At 43.8% G+C, this 16,937-nt stretch overlaps 1 protein-coding gene across 1 annotated transcript in view; it reads left to right on the top strand.

The window, feature by feature from the left end:
* Positions 1-3,299: 3,299 nt before the first annotated feature.
* Positions 3,300-16,937, top strand: part of CDS2 (CDP-diacylglycerol synthase 2) — a 56,148-nt gene continuing 42,510 nt past the window's right edge. The window contains exon 1 of the mRNA XM_047067830.1: positions 3,300-3,453. Coding sequence (XP_046923786.1) covers positions 3,397-3,453 — 57 coding nt within the window. The 5' untranslated portion in view covers positions 3,300-3,396. The remainder of the gene's footprint in view (positions 3,454-16,937) is intronic.

A 16,937-nucleotide genomic window follows, 5' to 3' on the forward strand; every position in this document is an offset into this window, starting at 1 on the left:
CTGTCTCTCACCATGTGTGATCAATAGATGAATATTTGCTTACAGCTTAAAGCACCTCCATGTAGACTATTGGTTTGAAAAAAATCAGACCTACAATTTGCCGAGAGGAAACTGACATTATAGTTTAAACGGACTGTCTAATGATTGACTAAGTTTGTGGGAGGGCAGGATTTGCATTTTTGAAGCTTTAAGAAGTTTGATAATTCTGCAGAGTGCACTCGTAATTCCATTTTGCATGTTGCCTCATTAAACTGAGTAAGGTTTCCCTGAAAACACTTGTCAGGCTAAGAACTAGAAAGGCGATATGGAGGGCAAGATAAAAAGCAGATAAAGCTGTATTTGTTTATTGACAATTTTTAAAAGAAGTTATGTTTAAAGAATTATTAATTCTTCCGATGTAATAGAAGAAAATTCTTCAGGTAACTGAAGAATTATCTTGCTGTACCAATGTAGTTTTCAAATATCAGAAAGGGGGGAGGTGTTTTTATTGTAGAATAATAATTATAGCAATAGCTGTCCACTTACACTGAGTTCACAGTCAGTCTGAATATTCCGGGGGGTTTAAGACTCTCTTGTTAGTTACCTCAACTGATCTAAGTAACATCTAAAAATAATGGAACTAATGCAGGAATGCAATGAAAAAAAGTCACTGTAAACAAGATATGCTACAAGCCCAGAAGAAATGACCCTAGGGAAAGAGCTATTATGAGGATTAGAAAAGAAAAATCAGGAATAGAGGAGGAGGTGTAAGGTAATGTAAAGGAACAAAATCTTTCTTCAGGCTGGAGATAAGGGGAGATTTTAAAAAATTTCTTTCTACAGTTGAGAGAGAACTAGACCCTAAAGCTTGCCTAAAGGCCTATTAGTATGGCTTTCAGAGGTCTGAGTACCTGTTCCCTGTTCTCTACAGCACTGATTTCAGTAATGTACTTGGTCTAAGCTCAGTTAGCCTGGCAGGGCTGAGAGGAATGGCTGAGAAATTTGTTCAGGCCAAATTGTAGGGGCTTATCTACCCTAGTAATCATACTGTCCATTCTGAAACTCTGATTTGTATGCACAGCTCTCCAGCCTCCTTTATATTAGTCTGGGTTTGAAAGGCAACAGCTGAGCTGGAAGGACTGCTGTGATGCTTACTTCTCAGTTGTGACCTTTCACAATTATGTAAGTACCCTAACAGTAATGATCTGGATACAAACACCTTCTGTCTCAGAGGATGACCTTGTTGGCTCTCTGTGTTGACATCCTTCTACATCCTTTAGATAATAAACCTTGGTTAGTTTACGCAATACGTGTCTGGTCTTTAGATGAAGAAGTAACCGCTGACATTGGTCAAAATGGTGGTCACACAGTCCTCAACAGATTAAAAGAGCTTTAAAATTACCATTAGTATGTTATTTACTTTTATAATAAAATACAAAGGCAAAGTTTTTTTTTTAAATGTTTTTATTTATTTATTTTGAGACAGAGAGAGACAGAGTATGAGCAGGGGAGGGGCAGAGAGAGAGGGAGACACAGAATCCGAAACAGGCTCCAGGCTCTGAGCTGTCAGCACAGAGCCCAACGCGGGGTTCGAATCCACGGACCGTGAGATCATGATCTGAGCTGAAGTCGGACAATCATGACCTGAGCTGAAGTCAGATGCTTAACCGACTGAGCCACCCAGGCGCCCCAAGCAAAGCTTTCTATAAATAAAGTATGGCTTAAAAGGAGTGATCTGTTTCTCCCCCCCCCCCCAAAAAAAAACCCCACCAAGTATTTGTGCAACATTGTTGGTAGAAAACAAAGCACACCTAGGAGCGCCTGGGTGGCTCAGTGGGTTAAGCGACCAACTTCAGTTGAGGTCATGATCTCGTGGTTGGTGAGCTCGAGCCCCGAGTTGGGTCCTGTGCTGACAGCTCAGAGCCTAGAGCCTGCTTCGGATTCTGTGTCTCTCTCTGCCTCTCCCCTGCTCACGCTGTCTCTCAAAAATAAATATTAAAAAAAAAAAAAAAAAGCACACCCGGATTCAGTATTCCTCCATGCCTATTTTACTGTCACTCTCAAGCACTGTTAACAGGAGCTTGGGAATATACTTATACAAATCAAGGAAACAAGCCTTTCTCAGAATTCTGACTACTTCATCCAAAACTAAGGTCAAAATTGCTAATACGAAATTGCAACTCCTACGTGTGCAAGTTTCTCTCGCTAAATTACAGTATATTTATGGGAAGGCATCCCATTTCATACTTGTTTTACATCACTTACAAAGCAGAGAATAGGAACCGCTGAAAGAAATGTTTGAACCACACAGGTATGAATGAATTTAGGAAGGCAGGCAGTATGTACAATGGTTATCGTGGACTTTGGTAACAAATAGATCTATGTTCTAATTCCTAGTGGGCACTTTCTAGCTGTTGAGACCTTGGTTAAATCATTTTTCTTTAGGATGACTTTTAAATCCATTCAAGTACCAAGGATGTGTCAGGTACTTCGGGGATCCACTGTGAACGAAGAAGGCAGCATTCCCGTCCAAGAAAAGGTCTTTCAACAGTCCAGAAGACAGAAATTTGAAAAGCCGTGTAAGAACTCTGTAAAACGAAAATCATATCCACTTCCAAGCAGATTAAGTGAGATAGATAAGGCGATTACTTAGTTCAGTGCCTAGCATAATTAACACTCAATAAGTACTAGAGACAGCTTGGAGAGGCAAAGCCGACTTAAGTTTGGGTTTCACTTCCTTATCACGTGAGTCTCTCCTACACAGGTGGGCTCCGCAGGCCTTTCCACTCAGGGCCTAACAAGTATCTGCTTATACGTGTGAGGGACGCGCCCCGGTTACAGAGGACGCGAAGCTAAGATCTGCAAAACACCACCCAGACAAGAACCTCAAGGCTCCCACCTCTACCCCCGGCTACCAGTTTTACCTTTAGGATCCTGGGCGCCAGCGCCAGCCGACCAAGGTCAGGCCCGAGCTGCCATTGGCTAGTCTCCTTCGGAAACACACGCCTTTTCCCGCCTCCTCACGTTGATAGTCCAATGCACGCCTCTCCGCTCCTCTCCGGTCCTCTCGGCCCCGCCCCTACCGCCCCGCCTCCCTGGCGGATTCGCGCCATTGGTGGGTCTCTGGGGCCGTGATGGCGGCTGTGCGCGTGCGCGCTCGCTCCAGGGCCGCCCTCTCGAGAGGCGCTAGCGGGCGGGTGGTGGAGCAAGCTGACCGTGCTTCGCCTGGGTGAAAGGGCGGCGGCAGCACTGGGCGGGGCAGAGTTCCACCGCGGGCGGCAGGGCTGCGGTGGGTCCTGCAAGCGGCTCAGGCGGGGCGGGGCCGGCCCAGCGGAGTCCGCGCGCGCCCGCACTGAGCTGCCCGCTCCGGCGGCTGCGCTGCTCGCCTGCTGCGGCGTCGCGCCGGGGTCTCCAAGCATGACCGAGCTGAGGCAGAGAGCGGTCCGCGAACCGGACGCACCGCCAGAGGACAAGGTAGCGGCGGCGTCGGAGTGGGCGCGGATGGGCAGCGGCGTCCCCCGCAGGTTCGCGGGGCGGGGGGGCGCGCTGGGGGTCGTCTGGTTCTCCGACCCTTTGTCGTGGCCCACTGCGGCCCCGGGCCTGGGTAGCGCCCAGGGTCTTTGGGGGGGGGGGCCCGGCGGAGCGCGCATCAGGGGGCGGAAGGTCCGGGCCCCGGGATCTGGTTGGGGGGTGGCATCTCCCGGGCGCAGGAGGGAGCGCGCGGGAGGTTGCGCGCGGCCACCTGCCTCGCAGGGTTGGTTGGGGTCCCCTTCCAGTCTCTCACCTCCCCGAGGCCTTCCTGGTGTGGAGACGTCAAGACCCCGTAAAGCCTTCTTTGGCAGGAGACTCCCCTGAGTTCGTCTGAGGCTCTCTGCTCTCCTTTAAAATGTTATTTGGGCAGGGAGGCGGCTATGAAGACAAGGCCATGGGCTTTGCTTCTTAGGAGATTTAAATCCTTTCTTGAAAGTTGAATCCCGTGGCTTTCAATTAAGCAGAGAAGTCTCTTGACTCACGTCGTCAGCAGGTGATGGAAGGTATACTCCCCGTATATCTTCCTTCCTTCGAGAGTGGGCATTGATGGGTTAGAGCAGGAAGGTAAAAAAAGAGGCCATCTTGGTGGGGATGCAGCTGGTTGGGGGTGAGGGATGAGGGGAGTCGACACCTCCTACTGAAGTGCAAGATTTGTGTAGGGGAGCTGAGGAAGGTGGAGAGTGGTTTGTTCTGTGGAGGTGGAATGACAGCCTAAGGATTGGGACTTCGCGGTAGTATTTCAAGCTTCAGGAGCAGTGTATTTGGTAAATTCATCTGCCAGTGATGTGTAGAATGGACCGAGGGAGCCTGGGCCGGAATCGAAGACACTGGTTAACTTGGAGGTTGTCAGTGTGTGACCTGCACATGTTTGCTTTGGTTGACGTGCTATTTTAAAAACCAGAAGGTTTCTCCCAACTGTCTGAACTTCGGGCCTGTGTGGGGAGTTGGAGGGTCTGCCGTCATATTCCCACCTGATTAACGTGGGGCTGGAGCTGAGGAACAGCAGTTCCCACCAATCGCTGTTGCCCTACACCAGGCCTACAGCACCCACTTATGTATGTTGCTTGCATGGTAACTGGAGGAAAGGGGCATTAGGGAGACGCCAGGAAGGAGGAAGAAAACTCAAGATTTGGTGATAGTGTCAACAGAGCAGTTACACTAGGAGCAGTGTTTTGGGTGAAAGATAATAGGGTGTTAAACAAGTTTTTTGTTCTTGACAGTGGATCGTCCAAGGGCAAATTTTGGAGAAGATTTAGGGCTTCAGCAGAAGTTTAGGAGTCACTTGCAGGGAAACGGTACTTTGAAGTCTCTTTATCTTCCTATTAAATGTTCTGGTTGGGCCTAAAAGAACTCTGTGCTACCCTGCATGTACTAGTTGGTGAATATTCAAATGTTTGTAGGTGTGTAGCCCAGTTTAAGGGTGAGAGATCAGACCTCATGTTAATGGGACTTTGTGGCCTAAAAGGTGGGAAGAGAGGGAGATAAAAAGAAGGCATGATAGCCAGTGGGCTATAATTTTTGAAAAGCTATTTGTAATAGACGTACTTACTGGTGAAAACAAAACCGCCTGCCCACGACCCTTGGGATTATGAGGTGAAAGTTTTTAGCCTCCCCACCCAACTCCTTGGGTCCACCTCCCAGAGAAAAAGTGCTGGTTGAGTCTTAATTACTTTCTCCTTCCTTGTTTTTAGGTAGGGAGGACAGGAGGAGCTGTCCAGCTAAAGATACCTTAAATTTTCACAGCTGCACTTAAGCCACTTATACAATGACAATGCCTGGGGTGGTGAGCTCCACTAAGTGCTTGTTCCTAAATCACAGAGGCTACTGCATTCAGTTAAAAGCTGATTGATGTAGTCCATTAGCCCAGAACAGGGCACTCAGCTCCTCACCCAGTCGCTCAGTATTTCTGAGCTATCACGTATGGTATTTTTAATAATAAAGGTACAGTTTAACAACCGTGAAATGTTTTCTTTGCCTTTGATGAATGCATGTAGTAGAGTCTTTAATAATATTTACTCTATTTCAAAGTTTGAAACACCTATTTCCGTGACTCTGGCTTTGTTGATAGTCTTGTGTTAAAACAAAATTAGAAGTAATAAAACAAGTATATCTCTTTAAAAAAAATGAATTGTGAAATGAGGACTTTCTTATTTCATGGTAGAAGAATCCAGAAAATAATACCGGGTCAATTCATTAAAAGAACTGGAACAAATTTAAAAGGCTCTTTAAAATGTTCCAGTTGCTTAACGGTTGTGGCAAAATTGTTTTGTAAATAAGCAATCATTAGTTTCAAAATAATCTGGAGAATGTGTTTATTAGAAGTCAGAAGGTATTTTGTTATATTTAGCATCCTAGAATGGAATTTTCAAAGCCAATTGCTAATAAAGGAAATGTTTTCCTCTGGGAGCCGTGCTTATAATTTTAAAGTCCCAAAAGCACAGTATTGTTGCCAAATTTAAGAAACTTGGAATTTAAGCTTTAGGAATGATCCTCTTTCCGCCCAACCACGTTTTTCCAATGGAGGTTAGAAAAGAAAAGGATGAAACGTGGGCCAAAAGATTGGCATCTTAAAATTTATGTTTGGGTTGACATTTCAGGAGACTTTGTTTTGAAGGTTAGAGTGAAGGCTGCTGTATTTAGGTGCTAGAGTGCTACTTAAATTAGAGCTTTACTTGTTTCAAAGCTTCCTTTGATGGATGAAACCAGAATGGGGAGGAAATAGTGACATCATTTGGAAAGGGGCTGTGCCACTTTGAGCACAGCAGGGTAACTCTGAGCAAGGCACTTGTATAAACACCTCAGTTTGTCCATTCCTAAAATGGGGGTGATAAAATTAGTATGTGCTTCATAGGCTATTCCTGTGGATTAAATGAATATGCATGTTACGTAGGGTAGGGCAGGAATTGTCACATTGTGATAATGGGTTAGCTAATGTTGTCTTTGGCTAAAATACAGTTTTATAGAAAAAATAATCTTCACCTTCCACTCTTGTAAGATAATTAAATCATTAAGTTATGAGTTTTTGGAGTAGTCTTTCCCTATTCATCACTTTTTAAGGAAAGTGTTACAGATAGGGCGTGGCCTTCCTTGACCTATCTTTTGACTTCATTTTCTTGCTGAATTTTTCAGTGCTCAGAAACACAGGCTGTAGAAGCAGCATCGCTATATGCAATTATCTTCCCTTTACTGCACTAACTATAATATGTTTTAGGACAGTGGTTAGTAATTAAAAATGTTTTTCTGATTTTTAAAAAAAATGTTTATTTATTTTGAGAGAGAGAGCACGTGCGCAAGCGCCCTTGAGTGGGGGTGGGGGTGAAGGAAGGAGGGTCAGAGAGAGGGAGAGAGAGAGAATCCCAAGCAGGCTCTGCGTTGTCAGCACAGTTCCTGATACTGGGCTCGATCCTACAAACCGTGAGATCATGACCTGAACAAAATCAAGAGTCAGATGCTTAGCTGGCATGCAGGCTCCCCTGTTTTTCTGATTTTTAAGAGTGAACTACTGAAATAACATCTTATTTTAAGAGCTATAAAACTACAGATGTAGGAGAAATGCTGTATTTCAACTTTTTTTTTTTTTTAACATTGAGAAATACTTTGGTATTGAAAAATCAGTAAACTTTAACTATGGTTCTTCTTTTTTTGTTTTTTTTTACGTTCATTTCTGAGAGAGACAGAGAGCACAAGTGGGGGAGGGGCAGAGAGGGAAGGAGACACAGAACCTAAGCAGGTTCCAGGCTCTGAGCTGTCAGCACAGAGCCCAATGCGGGGCTCGAACTCACAAGCCGTGAGATCACGACCTGATCCGAAGTCAGACACTTAACTGACTAAGCCACCAAGGTGCCCCTCGACTATGGCTCTTTTTTTTTTTAATTTTTTTTTTTTTCAACGTTTATTTATTTTTGGGACAGAGAGAGACAGAGCATGAACGGGGGAGGGGCAGAGAGAGAGGGAGACACAGAATCGGAAACAGGCTCCAGGCTCCGAGCTATCAGCCCAGAGCCTGACGCGGGGCTCGAACTCACGGACCGCGAGATCGTGACCTGGCTGAAGTCGGACGCTTAACCGACTGCGCCACCCAGGCGCCCCTCGACTATGGCTCTTAAACAGGGAGAGAAGGTGCAAGATTTGTCATATAACCTGCCATTTTAAGTTTCTTATTTATGTTGATCAAACTGTAATTTTAAAAGCTCAATTACCTCCCATTTTGTGACTACTCAATATTAATTTTTTTAAAAAGCTAATTTTGAGGCACTTAGCTGGCTCAGTAGGTAGAGCGTGTGGCTCTTGATCTCAGAGTTGTTAAGTTTGAGCCCTACTCTTGGTGTAGAAATTTACTTAAAATCTTTTTTTGTTCAAAAAGCTAATTTTGGGGGCGCCTGGGTGGCTCAGTCGGTTAAGCGTCTGACTTCGGCTCAGGTCATGATCTCACCATTGGTGGGTTCGAGCCCCAAGTCGGGCTCTGTGCTGACAGCTCAGATCCTGGACCCTGCTTTGGATTCTCTCGCTGCTCCTCCCCCACTCACACTCTGTCTCTCTCTCTGCTCTTCCCCCACTCACGCTCTGTCTCTCTCTCTCTCAAAAATAAACATTTTAAAAAAACAGCTAATTTTGTTTGAAAAGTTTTGTGTTTGCACACATTTGTGATATTTCATTAGAAGAATTTATATCTTTTAAAAAGTTTAAATTCTCATTGGGTGTTAGAAGTAGAAGGATTTTAGGGGTCATTATTTTATACAAGAGGATACCACATCCCAGGGGGGTTACTTGCTGAAGAGCACACTGCTCATTAGAGGCAGAATGGGTCCTAGTATGAAGGTTTTCTAATTTCTGTTTTTTTCTCATGTTGCATATGCTGCCTTCACAGGTATAGACTTAATTTACAGACTTTAAAAGCTCCAATACAGATTGGCTTTGATATAAAACATGCCCAGATATCACCTGTTTTTCTTATGTGGCTATAAAAATCAGAAAAATGGTGACATTTTTCAATGTGTGTGTGCATATGTATATATATGTATGCAAATTCTCAAATGTGGAGATTCTGAGGGAAAAAAATTGGCAGAAAAAGTTGATTAGGCCTAGTTTTCCCCGTTACTGGATGACTGGTGATTTCTAGATTTTGAAGCCCATCCTTTGGGGGAGCCATTTGGGTATCCTTGGAAGGAGCTCCCGGCGTGGTGCGGGCTTCTCCCTCTGAGCTGTCTATGAGCCTGCTTTCCGGATGATGACTCATAGTATCGGAACTGTCTGTTCCAGCAGTAATCAGTCACTCAGTATTCAACATACCTTCTCCTTAGAACATCCCTTGAATCCAGGGTCTGCTGTGTTCAGTCTTTGTTGTCTCTGAGGGAGGAGGGCTGGTGTCTGTGTTCGTGAAGAAAATGTTCAGGATTTTATACTGGTTTGGGCTCCAAATATTTGGAGATATCTAACTTTGCCCCTAAATGAATCTTGTAACTAATTTCACAGTTGCAAAAGGTTGCAAATGATCCTCCTTTAAACTGTTTGAAAGAATGTGAGCATCAATACAGTAGCCCCCCACCCCCCATCTGCAGGGGATGTGTTTCAGGACCCTAGTGGATGCCCACAACTACAGATCTCACCGAACCCTGTATATACTGTGTTTTTTACTATACGTACATACCTATGCTAAAGCTTAATTTGTACATTAGGTGCAGTAAGAGATTAACAACAGTGTTAAAATAGAATAATTATAGCCATGTACTATAATAAAAGTTACATGTGTTCTTTCTCTCAAAATACTGTTCTGTACTTGCCCTTCTTGTGACAATGTGAGATGATAAAACGTCAACGTGATGAGGCGCAGTGAGGTGAATGATGTAGGCACTGTGACTTGGCAGTTGGCTACTGTTGACCTTTTGACGATACCTCAGGAGGATCGCCTGCTTCCAGACCCTGGTTGACTGGGGGTAACTGGGACCTCGGAAGGCAAAACTGTAGACTAGGGGCTACTGTGTTTCTGATTTGTGCGCCCTTCCATCCGTTCTCGGATCCACCCAGGTGGAGTATGTTGAACTTGTTTGCAGACTTGCAGAGTAACTCTCCTGCACACAGCTTCTTGTTCCCTGTGCTATGACAGCCTCCCTGACTTTCCTGACTGGTGCTGGAGGCTGCTGGGTGTGAGAAAGCATGGCCTTTCATGTGCTGTACTGCCTCTGGTTTGTGAAAGAGACATAGAGACCCTGACTCTTGACTGGTATTTTTGCCAGGGTCTTTTTGGAAAAATACGAATTTGTTCCCGACATCGGGCAGAGTTCTTGCCTTCCAAGCCTTGTCGAGTGGTGGTGCAGTGCCAGTGATGGTAGGCTGGTTCCACTAGGCAGCTCGCCCTGCTGGTCCCTGATCTTTGTTCTTCTGCTGTTTGCCCCAGCAGTGGGGATGGCATAGGGCCCATTCAGTTGAGTGACCTTTTCAAGACCTTATTGTGTCATTTTGACTGGACAGTGCATGGTTCAGAATTCAAAAGGTGCAAAGGGTACACTGTGACTTGCAGCTTCGCTCCTACCCAGTTCTCCGCAGAGGCAGCCTCTCGAGCCAGGTTGTGGGGCTCCTGAATGCCTGCTGTTGGTGCGGGACCTGAGAGGTCTTTCCAAAGTCGGATGTCCTTTGTATTAGGGTCACCACAGGGCCAGCCTGGGGCTTCTCTGGAGACTCCGCTGTGTTTTTGAAAGAGCCCTTGAGACTAGGATTTCCTGACAATGCTCTCTGCTCCTGGGTCTCTGATGTTGAGAGGATCTCTGTCATTGACCCCATATTCCTCAGTGGGTGATTCTCAGAGCCTCCTCCCCACAATCTGTGTCCTGCTAGTCCTGGTTGTTCCAGTGGCTTGGAGGACATTCCCCAGTGCATATCCCTTAATCAGTGACTATCTCAAATCTGACTTGTCTTGTTCTAGACATTGAGCCTCTTTCTGTCTCCTGTGCAAGTAGAATCCTATCTCTGAGTTGCTCCAGCTTAAAATCCATTGGTCCCAGTGTCTCTGCTCCCTCACGGCATCTAGGTCACAGGTTCTACCCAGGTGTTACCCAGATTCCTTACCTGTTGCTCTTGTGTATTTCACATACTTCAGCAGTATTGTGAACCCTTCTAATTGAGCTCCGTTCTTTCAGAATTTGCATGGTCGGTTCTAGTCCATCTGTCCTTTCTGTCCTCTGACATCTCTGAAACCATCCTGTAAATTACAGGGGAAAAAAGAATTCTGGCCCCTTTTTCAGATCTCTTAAACTTGGTCCTTCATAGCCTTCTCTCTTAACTGGTCCCTCCTCTTGCTTGGTGACCCTGTGGTATCAGTCTTGGCTCTTGCTGTCTCCAACCCCTGAATTGTGCTCTTTCTCTACACTCTACCTATTTAAATCTTATTTTCTCAAAATCCATTTTGGATCTTCTCCATCTCAGTACTTTACCAGGCATATATTTGTTGTAGAAATCACAGAAATGTATACATAGGAGAACAAAATCCATCTGTAATCCTGTAATGCAGAGAAACAACCATTGTTCAAATGCATGTTGCTACACATGTCTGTAATTGTAGTTACCATGTATGATCTGATAGCTTCCTTTTTTATGCTGTCAGAAGCATTTTCCCACATCGTTAAGGTTCATTAAGTTCTTTGTAAACAATATATCAAACTTTTTCTCATTATGAAAGAAACAGATGGAAATAAAAGATATTCATTGTAGAAGCACCAAAAAGAAAAGAAATCACCTTCAGCCTGCCATTCAGAGATAACCAACCACTGTTGGTGTTTTGGTGTATAGCCTTTCTTTTTATACACATTGCACCTTCCTGTATTATATATACTACTGTTTTATAACTCCGTTTTACTTAAGAATATGCCGTAAACATTGTTCAAGTCTTTGAACAATGAACCAGTGTCCTTTCTTTGGCCATGTGTCATTTCATTGTGTGGCTGTACCTTAACTTAATAGACCAATCAGGCTCTTAAGTTGTTTTAAGTGTTTTTGCTATTGTAAGCATGCTGCAGGAAGTACCCTTGTTAAAACAAAACAACACAAAAAACCCTTTCTGCACTTAGATAAGTTCTATGTTTAGAACTGCTGATTCAAAAAGGGATGTACGTTGTCTAAGCTTTTGACACAATTAATATGTTTCCTTCCTGCAGTAAATTTGTAGCACCCTAACTTCATGAGAGTGTCTATCTCTGTGGTCTCTCCTCTCCCACAGAGACATACGGAGTATTTATTTTTTTCCTGATCTTAGAAGAGGCATTATAGCCTAGTGATTATAAGCACTGACTCCTAATTGGACTGCTTGGTTTATAACTTGGCTCCCCCAATAATTTGCCTCAGTTTTCTCATCTGGATAATGGGGCTTAGAATGGGGTTTGAGGCATTATCATGCTTTTCCCATAGGAACTGTACCTTAGAGTAACCAAATAGTTGATTAGAAGTTTCTCTTTTCAGCCCCCCCCCCCCGGTGGCTCAGTTAAGCCTCCGACTTGGCTCAGGTCATGATCTGATTGCTTTGTGAGTTGAAGCCCTGTGTGAGGCTCTGTGCTGACAGCTCAGAGCCTGGAGCCTGCTTCAGATTCTGTCTTCCTCTCTCTGTGCCCCTTCCCTGTTGGCGCGTGCTCTCAAAAATAAATAAGCATTAAAAAAAAAAGTTTCTTTTTATAGGGTAAATAAATGGAAAAGGAGTTATAGAATATTAATATATTCAACTCCCCATTGAATTGATAGAATGAGACCATAACCATCAATGCTGCTACCATGACAGAGACAGCCAGACACTGTGGATCTCCTGATGGAAGTACACAGTACTACTGATGGAGGAATCTTGTCCAAAAATCATACCTGAGCCTGATCAAGACTTTAGTTCTAAGTGCTAGTTGACAGGAAATTCAAAGGACAGGAGAACACGTTGAAAAACACCACTGGACAAATGACCTGGTTACTTTAAAAAATACATGGCAAGAGACATCTTGACCCACTTAAAAAAAGGGTGTGTGTGTGTGTGTGTGAGCAATAGATATGATAAAACCTACAGATTAAAAGACTTAAGGCATGTTAATGATTTCTGGACCTCATTTGGATCCTGATTTAAAAATTTTTTTTTTTCCAACGTTTTTTATTTATTTTTGGGACAGAGAGAGACAGAGCATGAACGGGGGAGGGGCAGAGAGAGAGGGAGACACAGACTCGGAAACAGGCTCCAGGCTCCGAGCCATCAGCCCAGAGCCCGACGCGGGGCTCGAACTCACGGACCGCGAGATCGTGACCTGGCTGATGTCGGACGCTTAACCGACTGCGCCACCCAGGCGCCCCTGGATCCTGATTTAATGAAACTGCTATGAAAAGAAAAGAATTGAAAATTTTGTGTAAATTTGAATATTGGAGATTTAATATAAAGGAATTATGAATTTTTATAGGTATGATAATGGTATAGTGATATTTAAAAGTCCCTAATGAAAACACTAACTATAAAAGAAACAATCTATAAATAGAGCTACCTTAAAATTAAGAATTTCTGTTTATTAAACTAAATGAAAAGGAAGTCTACAGATGAGAAGATATTTATAAAAAAAAATACTTGACACAAGACTCATATCCAGAATCTGCATAAATAATTTCAACAAAATGAACATGTAAAAAAGACAACTCAGTTTTAAAAAGGCTCTTTAGACGGTCAATAAATATATGAAAATGTGCCCAACATCATTAGCCACAATGAGATTTCCACTGCACACCCACCAGCATGGCTGGGATTAAGAAGACTGAAAATACTAAGGGACGGCACGTACGTGGAGTTCATATACTGTTTGGGATAGTATAAACTGGTACAATTGCTCTGGGAAACTGTTTGGCAGATACTTACTAATGCCTATTTTATACACAAATCTTACGACCTAGGATAGATCCTAGGTGATTACCTGATAGAAATCTGTATATAATGTTCACTGAAAGATAAGTTCTAGAATATTGAAAGCAGTGTTCTTGGTAGTAGCCCCAGTCTGCAAACCACCCAAACTGGGAATAATGCTGCCATAAACATGGGTGTACAAGTATCTGTTGGGATCTCTGCTTTCAGTTATTTTGGGCAGAGACCCCAAAGTGGAATTGCCGGATCATACTGTAATTCTGTGTTTAATATTTTTAGGAACCGCCACATTGGTGTATTCTTGTTAAATTTTAGGGATTTCTGTTTTAATTTCCAATAATGGCAAATATTGATGCATATAACCTACATAGAGAACTATTGAGGTCCTCAGTAATTAAGAGTGTAAAGAGGTCTTGAGAATTAAAAAAAAGCAAAAAAAATCAAGAACTGCAGCTTTAATGAACTGCATTATTACTCACCAAGGAAGAGAAGGATTGAAGCAGTCTTTGCTAATGGATGTAGATGAGGTGGGTGACATTCTCCTTTGCCCTCCAGTGTCCCAGTTTGGAGGATACGTTATATGGTCACCCTAATGACAGGATCCATTATTAGGTGGATGGTCAAACTGGGCAACCCACTCACCTTTGCCTGGTGTTGTAGCAGAGCTTCCTAAACTGGCCAGCTTTCATCTTCTTGTGGACCGTGCTTTAGGATGAAAAAACTACAGAATGTAGCTACATTACGTTCCTGGTTGTTACATTAAAAATTTCTTTGTATGATGCTGTAAGACATCATGTCATTTTTTTTTTCTAAAGGAAAACCTCTTATATATTCACAAAGCATATGTTGCCAGTGCGACTCTCAAAATTCCAGTAATTCTGGAGACTGTACATTCCTTTTGAATTTTGACTAATGACTTGAAATTTATCTAATGATTCTGACCTCCTCCCAGTGTTATTTGGAATGTAACTTGAAAATTTCCCCATGCATTGTTTTGTTAAAAATGCAAAATCGGGGCACCTGGGTGGCTCAGTCAGTTAAGCTTCCTACTTCAGCTCAGGTCATGATCTTGCAGTTCGTGGGTTTGAGCCCCACGTTCAGCTCTGTGCTGACAGCTCAGAGCCTGGAGCCTCCTTTGGATTCTGTGTCTCCCTCTCTCTCTCTCTGCCCCTCTCCTGCTTGTGCGCGCGCGCTCTCTCTCTCTCTCTCTCAAGCATAAATAAACATTAAAAATATTTTTTTAAATGCCAAATGGATTTTTGAGACATAAATATACATTTGTTTCTTACATAAACATTGACTGAAAACCTCATGTTGACGATCATGTGCATTGTTTGAAGTTTGCATATTAACAATCTGTGCCTATGTTCCCAGGCAAACACAAACTGGGGAGGGTTCGCGGGGTGTGCTTACTTAATACAGTCTCTTCTTCCGGCCTGCAGAACACCTCACTTCCTCCCAAGGCAGGCGGCACCAAGCCCATCCAGTTGCTAGTCCTTCTATGCAGCCCAGAGTTCTGTGTCACCATTTGATGTTCAGTGGTCTCACTGGGTCTGGTGACTACGAACTAAAAGTTATCTTCCATCCCTCTCTTCTTCAAGGGACAGTTGGGACAGGAGGAAGGAGGCAGGATAATCCAAATAAGTTTTCCCATTTGGACAAGGAGAGGATGAGGAAGACACATAGCAATGTCTTGGCTCACCTCTCTCCAGACTTTGTCTAAGACTCTGTTGTGCTTAGATGGGGCCTGTTGCACGATAGACTTCATTTTAGGTTGAGCGGTTAGGGAGTGGGACCTCCTAAATGCCATCCACCATCCCATATGTCAGATCTCAATCCAGAACCCTCCAGGGTGGTGGAGGGCAGAGGGGTTCTACTTTCTCTGCAGCCTTCCGAAGTGTATACTCTTGTCTACACTTTGTTTCATTTCCTCCATCTTAGTTCTTCAGTCTACTTTGTTATCCAGAAATTTGTTAAAATCTCACATCCATGGATGGTCCCAGTCCCCTACTATTTCTGCCTAAAAGGCCATGGTTTTATTCCTTACTGTGCTTAATGACATTCATTTCAGTGGGATATTGAGGTCAAAAGGCATGTGCTCTGTCTGCTTTTACCAACAGGAAGTTTTCAGTTTTGAGAGACTGAGTTGATCTTACATTAGAAGCAGGCTGTTGCAACCCTTTGTTGTTCTGTGTTGGGGGCGAAGGATAAAAATGGTTGCTCTTGACTGATGACACCTGTGAATTCCGGGCTTCTGCTCTTGACATTAAGAAGGGCAAGAGCTGACGAGCGACCCTAGGAAGGGCCTGTGTTTGACTGGAGTTGGCTGGTGGAGGAGATGAGACTGGGCAGGGGACCAAGGAAGAGTCAGGAGAGAGGTGTGCTACCAGATCCTGAAAGAACAAGTTTTTGAGAAAAAAGAAACACAGCTTTTCAAGTAGATCAAGTAGAATGAATAGTAGACAAGGTTTTACCTTGCCACCATTGTTTCCCACAATGGTCCAAAAATCCTTTCATGGAAGATGGTATCTCAGAAGGTGATGGGGCCTAAATTTTTCTGAACTGCAAACTTGTATACATGTATACAAATATAAAAGCTTTATATGTGGCCCATTTAATGGATTTTGTTAAACTCTTATAATATTTATTAGCTTCTATTATCTTATGAAATAACCAGTACTGTGTGTGTTTATAACCTATTTCTTTAAGCATTACCAGAAAGTCTCTGGCTTCTGTACCAAAAAGTAGTTGCTGCCCTGTTAAGCTACATGTGACTGAAAACCAAAAATGATAGTGGCTTAAACAAGACAGAAGTATAGATACACTTCTTCCTCACACAAAAGAAGTCTGGAGGTGGGCATTCCAGCAGCTTCACAGTGTCAAGGATTCAGGTTTCTTCTCATCTTGCTGTTTACCATCATGAGTCGGGTGACTTCCACCCCCTGGTACAGGATGGCTGCTGGAATTGCAGCCATCACTTTCATATTCCAAGAGGAAGAAGGGAAGGAGAGAGTCCTTTCCTGTATGGACTCTTTCTAGGAAATGCACTATTTCTGCATCTATCCCATTGGCCAGAACTCTCACATGTCCTTGTCTGGCTGCAAGGGAAGCTGGGAAATGCTCCCTCTTGGTGGTTGTGTGCTTGACTAAACCTTGGGGTTCCTATTACGATGGAAGGAAAGGAGAATGGATGTTGGGACAAACGGAGAACTGTGAGCACTTCCATGGGCCTGAAGATGCCTATGAAAAATTGGCAGGCATTCTACATAGCAGTGAAGAAGCAAAGCTGTGGGAAGACGAAGGTAGAGAGTAGAAAAGTCCAGTTTTGGTGGCTCAGGGTCTCCTCTGGTGGTGGTAGACAGCCGACTCACTGACAGCCAGGCAAGGAGAAAAGAGGGGCTGTTTCACAGGTGTGGGAATGGGAAAGAAGGGCCAGGGGATCAAGCACAAGGAGCTGCCTGCTGCTTAGTGGGAGAACCGTCTAGGCACAGGCCTTGGGGATCTATTGGTGAGTGGTCCATAAATGTCTGGCAAACAAGAGTAATATCCAGAAAACTCCTTGCAT

This window comes from Lynx rufus, unplaced genomic scaffold, assembly GCF_022079265.1.
Source record: "Lynx rufus isolate CCGP_SWC_20201006 ecotype Redwood Valley unplaced genomic scaffold, mLynRuf1.p SCAF_8, whole genome shotgun sequence".
Classification (NCBI taxonomy): Eukaryota; Metazoa; Chordata; class Mammalia; order Carnivora; family Felidae; genus Lynx; species Lynx rufus.